Source organism: Neopsephotus bourkii, unplaced genomic scaffold (assembly GCF_033783945.1).
Source record: "Neopsephotus bourkii isolate Nb327-2 ecotype Australia unplaced genomic scaffold, CSIRO-AGI_Nbou_v1 NB_1328, whole genome shotgun sequence".
NCBI lineage: Eukaryota > Metazoa > Chordata > Aves > Psittaciformes > Psittacidae > Neopsephotus > Neopsephotus bourkii.
In genome coordinates this window covers 511,336-518,927 of record NW_026901808.1, presented here as the reverse complement: position 1 = coordinate 518,927, position 7,592 = coordinate 511,336, and the positions used below count along the sequence as shown (strand labels likewise).

General features: G+C 45.8%; 1 protein-coding gene across 3 annotated transcripts in view; it reads left to right on the top strand.

Annotated features, from left to right (window-relative positions):
* Positions 1-2,258: 2,258 nt before the first annotated feature.
* The window catches only part of CPNE8 (copine 8), a 91,859-nt gene continuing 86,525 nt past the window's right edge, over positions 2,259-7,592 (top strand). For 2 of the 3 annotated variants that reach the window (XM_061366214.1, XM_061366216.1), the window contains exon 1: positions 2,275-2,455. In XM_061366214.1, the coding sequence (XP_061222198.1) occupies positions 2,316-2,455 (140 nt within the window). In that variant the 5' untranslated portion in view covers positions 2,275-2,315. Of the gene's footprint in view, positions 2,456-7,592 lie in introns of all 3 variants that reach the window. The other variant, XM_061366215.1, reaches the window with a different exon arrangement.

Here is a 7,592-nt window from a genome sequence, read left to right as displayed (position 1 = left end):
TTTTAAGTTACCCATACCAGGGACTCTTCATCAGGGACTGTAGTGATAGGACAAGGGGTAACAGGTTCAAACTTAAACAGGGGAAGTTTAGACTGGATATAAGGAGAAGCTCTTTACCGTAAGGGTGGTGAGGCACTTGGAATGGGTTGCCCAGGGAGTAGATGAAAATATTATAATGCTAAAAAAAGAGTTATAATTGTTATAATAAAACCAATTTTAGTCATCTGGAACCCTATCTGTACTCAGCATATGCCTCCCAAGACACCAGTGGTCCTTCACCCATCCTCTCACACTACTGTTTTGACAAAGATAATAGTGAACTAAATTTGACTTTGTTATTTTTAGCATTTTCAGTGGTAGGTTGGCTGCCTGCAGACACACCTAAAATACTTGTGAAGGTACGTGGCTTCTTGGCTGTACCGCAAATATAAAACAGGCTGGCTTAAGAAGAAATGCTTTGGTGATACCTTATGAGAAATTGCTTTGTATGCAACAACTGTGCAAGAGAAGGAAAAGAAAGAAAGGAGAGTTCAGGTGATAACTTCCTGATTAGAAGTAGGGTGTGAAGTCAGAAGGTTCTGAATAAAAATCTATTATATCTTCCCTGAGTTTCTGCCACTGAAGTTACATTTCAGACACGTGCTGTGCACAGGGAGTATACATCCTGTACATAAGACCGTTCTGCTGCCTTCTGTATTTCCACTGCTTAATCTGTTGACTGGGATCTATCCAGGTATCAACATTCAATCTCTCTGTCCATCATTATTTTGATGGACATCATGCGTCAAATTGGAATTACACCAATGAGAATCTAGAAATTAAATCCAAAATTGATGTATTCTGATAAGATATGGTATAAATCATATACAATGATACAAAAGGTACTGCACCTGGGTCAGGGCAATCCCAAGCACAAATACAGGATGGTCAGAGAATGGGCTGAAAGCAGCCCTGTGGAGAAGAGCTTGAGGGTGTTGGTTGACAGAAAGTTGAATATGATCCAGCAGTGTGTGTCTGCAGCCCAGAAAGCCAACTGTATGCTGGGTTGGAACTGGATGATCTTCAAGGTCCCTTCCAATCCAAACCATTCTGTGATTTTATGGATGTTTGTGGCTTTAGAGCCACATTTGCCTTTAGGAAACAAACACAATACATGTTTTTAGTTTTACACATAAAACCATAGCAGCCAGAGGAGCAGAGGACTTCTGTATAGGATTTGGGCTGATATCCTATGATCTTTGACCTGTCCTGCATCTTGTGGGAGTACAGACACAGCATTTCATTTGCTTGCCTCTCACCTTCTCACCTGTGACATGGCAACGTTAGTACTTCCATCTCCCATCAAATTGCTATGATGAGACATGAATATCGGGGCTACTTATATGCCATGATGATGGATACAAATTAAACACGAGAGATGAGATGATGGGACTGTTACGATTATCGTGAACTATCCTGAACAGAGTCAGTGTAGATTGGATCAGGTCTTTAAAAAAAGGGGGAGCGCAAGTGGGATCAAGTGACATTCCCAGTTTTCAACGTGTCGACGCATGTAATAACTGCGGTAGCCCCACAGCTTTTCTCTCAACCCTCTGGCAATAACAATTACCGTTCTCTCCACAGGGGCAATCAGCACTGATAACCGTCTCGGTGTTTCACAACCCCGCTGCGCAGAGCGCCCCTCATCGGCGCACTGCTCCCGCTGCGCCCCCTGGCGGCGAGGGGCCCGCCCGCCGGCCCTGCCTCGCCGCGCCCCTGGCACTTCCTGGCCCGAGAGAGCGGGTCCGCCTGGCAGCAGACAGCGCGGGGCGGGGAAGTTGGCACTATACCGGCCGGCTCCGGGGCGGAGTTCGGGGCAATCTGTCACTCGGCTCACTCAGCCGGGACAGGAGGGGATTCCCGGGACAGCCTACGGGGTGGGACAGGAGTTTCTCTGCAGGGGCCGAGGGGGAAACCTCCGTGGAGGCGCGGGAGCGAAGGGGGTGGGTCCGCCCCGCGGGCTGGCTCCTACCGCCGCCTTTCCCAGCCCTACACGATGTGGGGTGGCTCCCGCCGCGGTACCGCTGGGCTCCCCGGCCCGCGAGCCCGCCCCGATCACCGGCCGTCGGGCGAGGCGCTGGGGCAGTCACTCTCGGCTCCCGCTCGCGGTGACGTCACCGCCCCGCTCCCGCCTCAGGCGGCGGTGGCAGCTCTCGGGCTGTGCGGTCCTGCTCCGCGCGGTGCGGGGCCACTTGGCACCGCCTCCTGCCCTCCCTCTCCGCCGGCCGGCCTCCTCCTCCTCCCCTCCCGTCCCCGCCTGCCTCCAGCCTTGCCCCATGTTCGTGCTGGAGAAGCCGGCGGGGCAGCCGGCGACGAGTAGAAGTGGTGGGTTTCCGAACATGGCGTCCGTGGGGGATTTTAACGTGCTCAGCTCCAGCATCCCGGCCACCAAGGTGGAGCTCTCCGTGTCCTGCAGGTACGGCGGCGGCTCAGGGGAGCGCTGCCCGCTCGCCCCGGGGCGTCGGAGGGACAGCAGACAGGCGAGGCCGGGCTCGCCGTGTGCCGGGGCTGGGGACCCCCGCTCGGGGGCTGTCAGTGGCGTTGGGCAGCGTCCGGGCTCGGGGTTTCCCTCCATAACCTGGCGCTGTCCGGGGCGCTGCACCCAGCCTCGGAGAGCGCTGCCCAGTGCGGGGAAGTTGTGAATACCCCGCCTCAGGAAGAGCCTGCGAGCAGTTTGGGCTCCGCTGCCCGCCCGCTACCGCGCACCGGCCGGGGTGCCGCCGGGGGAGGAGCGGCTGCGGGCTGGTCACTGCTGCCGGCATGGGGGGAAGCTGGCAGAGGGCGCGGGAGCCGCCTTTCCGTGCGCCGAGCCTCCTCCAGAGGGTATTCAACTTCTTGAGCTGTCCCAAGTGCCGCGGTGGGGACGGAGAAAACTCCCATCGGGCGCAATCCTTTCACAGTGTGTTTAACGCACCCTCTTGCAAAACTGTTACGAAACCGGGCGTGTTACTCGTCACGTTTTGTAGTAACGCTGCTGCCGATAAATGACAAAAATGCCAGCCCTTAACACCACATCTAGTGTATGCAGATTTGTTCCCGGACATTCGTTTGGCTGTGGTTTGTTTATCGGCATTCTCCCTTGAAGCACTGGGAGTTTCCCGTCAGAGGTCTGAAAGTGTTTTTGTTTTATCTTCATGTGTTCGTTCACATTTCGCAGCTTCCTTCGGCATTCCCTAGAAGTTGCAGAGCAGTTCCTTTCGCTGGCAGCTTCTAGTGGATAATTTGAACTGTTAGTGTCGTTTCCTGTTGGGAAATGAGGCAAAGTTTGTGCTACAGTCCGTTGCTCCATTTTCTGATGGAGCTGCTAGGGAGCTGCTGCTGTTAACACCACTTCTAATAAAGAACCACAGTGTTCTGAACCTAAATTCAGACCACTCGCTCTTTTTCCGCAGTAAATGAAGTATGATTTGATGTTTTGTGAAAGATACATTGAAAATAAGGCTGAGACACTGAGGAGTAAGATTGAATTTGGAATACTGAACTAGTCACCGGGCTGACATATGAATGCCCTGATGTATTTGCATTTGTCTCTGCAAAGTTCACTGGCAGCAACCTCAGAAAACCTTGGTCCCCTGAAGGGTGGACTGCGACACGTAAAAGCAATCCAGGGGTTCTAGCATTACTGCTGGGTTCCTTAAGTAGCCTGTCACAATTACAGATACCAGAACATTCATGCTGGATTTAACCCCAGTCCCTTATAATGGCAGTTTCTTTCATTCCAGGTATTGTTTGTATATACCTGCGATGTTTTCTTTAAATCCTTGTTCTGTAGTGATTTAAGAATCTGATAGTTACAAGGAAATGTAGGTATATGACATAGTGAATTCTGACCTTAGTTACCTTCCTGGTAACTAATTTCAGTATATAGCTTCAATATTTGTTTCTTTGTAGGTATCTTTAAAAGCTACATCTGTTTTGTTAAAACTCTCTTTTTCCTTGTTTAAAAAAAAATGGTCTGCCTTCCCAACATGTCTTGATGTCAAGTGCAGAGGATGGGGATTTCTATGGTGATTCCTTTCTTCTTAATGCGCTGGGATGGCAGTTTTGGATTACAAAATCATGCTTCAAAATTGAGTGTAAATGAATGACATTGGGACAGAGATTAACGATTAACACATTTGTGATTCATCTATAAACATTCATTGGCTCAGGCTCTCAAAAAGTAGTGTTAAATGAAATTGTGAAATAGAGAGCAAACGGCAAAGTTCAGAGCATGCAGAAAATTCTTTAATAATTAGCAGTTGTGTATTCCTTACCAGCTGAAGAGAAATGCTTTTAAAATAGTTTGGGTCATAACATTAATTTTCTCTTGGTAGCTGGAGTTAGAGAACCAATTTGGTCACTTGTTTCCGTCAGCAGTTGTCAGATGATAACTGTTCTTTCTTCACAGATTTTAAGTTGTTGCTTGTTTTCATTATAGGAAGTCTAGGAACTTCTTCCGTTTGTACGGGTGGTGTAACTTGCTGGGCAGTGAAGCAGTGCAAGCTGTTTGTGTCCCAAATAAACTTGTTACTCTAGACAGTTTTCCTCTATCTCTTTATTTATTTATTTTCCCTCATTCTTTCCTTCTTCCCCAGTGAGGAAACAGCTCTGTTCACTTAAGCTTTTAATTCTGTATAGTTTATCTGTCAGCACTTCCCAAGTTAATTTGCCCTGCGTGCTGGTACTGTCAATGTTACCAAGTTCACCAGGTTCTAGTACTATGCAACTGGCATTGCGCTACTTCTTATTCTGCAAGCCAGGCTGTTCTAGCTTCAGGGGCACATGAGGTAACCTTCAGGAGAAGTGCATCTTATGAGATGAGAAATTGTCTATGAAAATTAGGAAATATTTTGGGTATCAGATGATGTTCTTTCTGGGGTATGACTAAAAACTTTTCCTATGATTCCCATGGCTGATAAAATGTCATAGTTTTACAAATGCTAGAAGAGAAACATTAATTCTTTTTAGTTATTACCAGTCGGTGCCTATCAAATAAAATGTTGACGATTCTTTTCTGACTCTTGGAAGATGTAGATTTCCAACCTTCTGAGTTGTTTGTTTGTTTGGTTGGGTTTTCTTAATCAAAAATCTGTGTTCTTTGGCTCAAGAGCCAGATGCAGTGTGGTGGAACAACATAAATGTGTAATCAGAGAGGATCCTCTGTGGTGTTGATAGCAATCTGCTATTGCCTGGATCAGTTGTTCAAGTAGCCATCTCCCTCTGAGCCCTGTAGCTCCCTTCATCACGTGTCTGAAGGGCATCCATGGTCTGATGAAAATTTCACTGTCACTTGCTCTGTGATCTTTGGTTTTTGCCACCTGGCGTAATTTTACACAATTGTCATGAGGTGAAGGATCAGGACCTTGGCTCTCCAGTTAGTGCGGAAGAGAGAATATAGGCTGTGCTTTATCTTTTACTCCACTACTGTTTTCCAGCTCAAAGGTTCCCCTTCCTCTAAAGGGGTATTTGCACTGCATGCTGTGTGTAGGCCTGTGCCTAGACTTGAATCTTCACTTTAGCTGTGTAAACTTGTTGGTCCCATGTGAGCTTGAGGTAAGCTTTAGGCCATGTGTCTGCCACCTTTATCTCCCCCTGTGGTGATGTTCTTCACCAATTCCAATCTAGTTAAATCTCAAAAAGCTTCATATTCTATTCTAATCTTCCCTACTATCAGTGCAGTTATGATGTAGTTGACTGAACTAGCATACTTAATGTTGAGAACATGGGTAGATGATGGTTGTAACATACCTTAAAGTTTGTGCTGTATGTGAACGTACAAAGTTTTTCACTATTTACTGTGTCGTATATCACGGTGATTTCTGCTCCTCATGGTAGCTTGGTGGACCCAGGTTTTTTCTTGTTGTTTCCTGACTGAGCCACAGCCTTTATGAAACCTTATCTTACAGGAATGTCCAAGAGTTTCATTAAGCCTCATGTTAATGTTTATTTACTTACTGAATTAGGAGTTATCAGAATTATCTTCTTGAGGCTAATTTTTAATATTTATAGGAAGTGAAGCTGTAGCTTGGTCACTTTATGACTTTTAGTAGTGTATTTGAAAGTGTATGACTTCTAGTGGTTATCTGAAAGATAGTAAAAGTGTTGTAACATGCTGACACAGCATAGGTCACTTTATGATAGTATTGCTCTGCAAGGCTATATGCTCAGTCAAGCAGTCCTCAGTGTTATGGGTTTATGCTGAATAGGCTCTACACTGTATTCCCATACCAGGCATAATGTGTGTAAAGACCTCATAAAATCCTTATCATGATGAATTCAACAGAAACACAACTGGTTGCCCATGCCTGGTTTGCATCAGTTCTGTGCCACTTTACAATTTGTCCAGAAGTGTAATATTAATTAATAGGCTGAATGGAACTGAGCAACTGCTATTCTCAGTAATGAAGATAATTTAATTTCAAGTTTCTTGCACAGAGGAACAGAAATTACTATTTCAGGTATTTTGCCTTTTCCTTTGTTTGGCAGACTGAATATCTTAACCAGTCACTTTCTAGTGGTTGCGATGCCCAAAAGTATATTTAATTATATATTTGATTGTCCTAGGCATTGATTTCTGGCAAGAAGATCACTTCTCTCCAGACAGTGTAGTTGCCTCCTTGATTTTGAAAATAGCAATCATTTGTTAGAAATCCTTGTCTCAGAAAGATTCAATGCTGAAAGAGATATCTGTAACAGATTATTTGGTGTTGTAGCTCTGTGTAGTACAAAATATAGAATATAAAATTCATCCTGATTGTAAATCTGGTTTTCATTTTCCTGCTTTCTTTGTGTACATGTATCCAGTTTGGATTAAAAGTCTGTGGAGTGGCTATGTGTGACCAGCAACAGAAAGTTGATCTTGTGTGGTTTTGCTTTGAAATTAAACTGACTGGACAACCAGCTGGCTCCAGCTGGGAAAAATTAGTATATTGGGGAAAAAAAATATAAATGGGTGACAGTGTCCATCAAGGTAGTCATGGAAATGAATTCCTGATAGCTTACATGCTTTGGCTTTCACCTCTGTGTCTGTGTTGTTTGAACTTTAAGCATGCAACTATGGGACTTCTAGAGTTTAGGGCAGATCTGTTGCCCTGTGAATTCAGTGTTGTGATTCCTAGGCCCCAGGTTTCACACTAACTCTGCAAGTCTCGGGACTTGCCCAGTTTTGTCTAAAATTGTCTTTGCCTATATGGAGCTTAGCTACCAACCCCAGACGAGTGTTTTTTCTAATGACCAGGTGGCTACTGCTTAGTTAGTTTCTCTTTGGCTTGTTTTTGTGTGGCATAAACATATTTGTTTCTACAGGTAGTAGTAGTAAGTTGTTATTCTGTGTATATTGATGTATTTGTGACACTCAAAGGACAGTGTAATGCAGAGGAGCATTGGCATGGTGTGATAGCAGAGGTCTTGCAAGTGGGGACACAGAGTAGTAGAGCAAAAGCTGAAAAGAGGGGGGTCAGGATGCCACTGGGGACCCCAGTGCTGTAAAGAGGTCACCAGTGGCTGGTAAAAAGTGCAGGCTGAGAGCTGGGCAAACCTGTTTTTTGGAATAGTGAGGTGCTGAAAGAGCA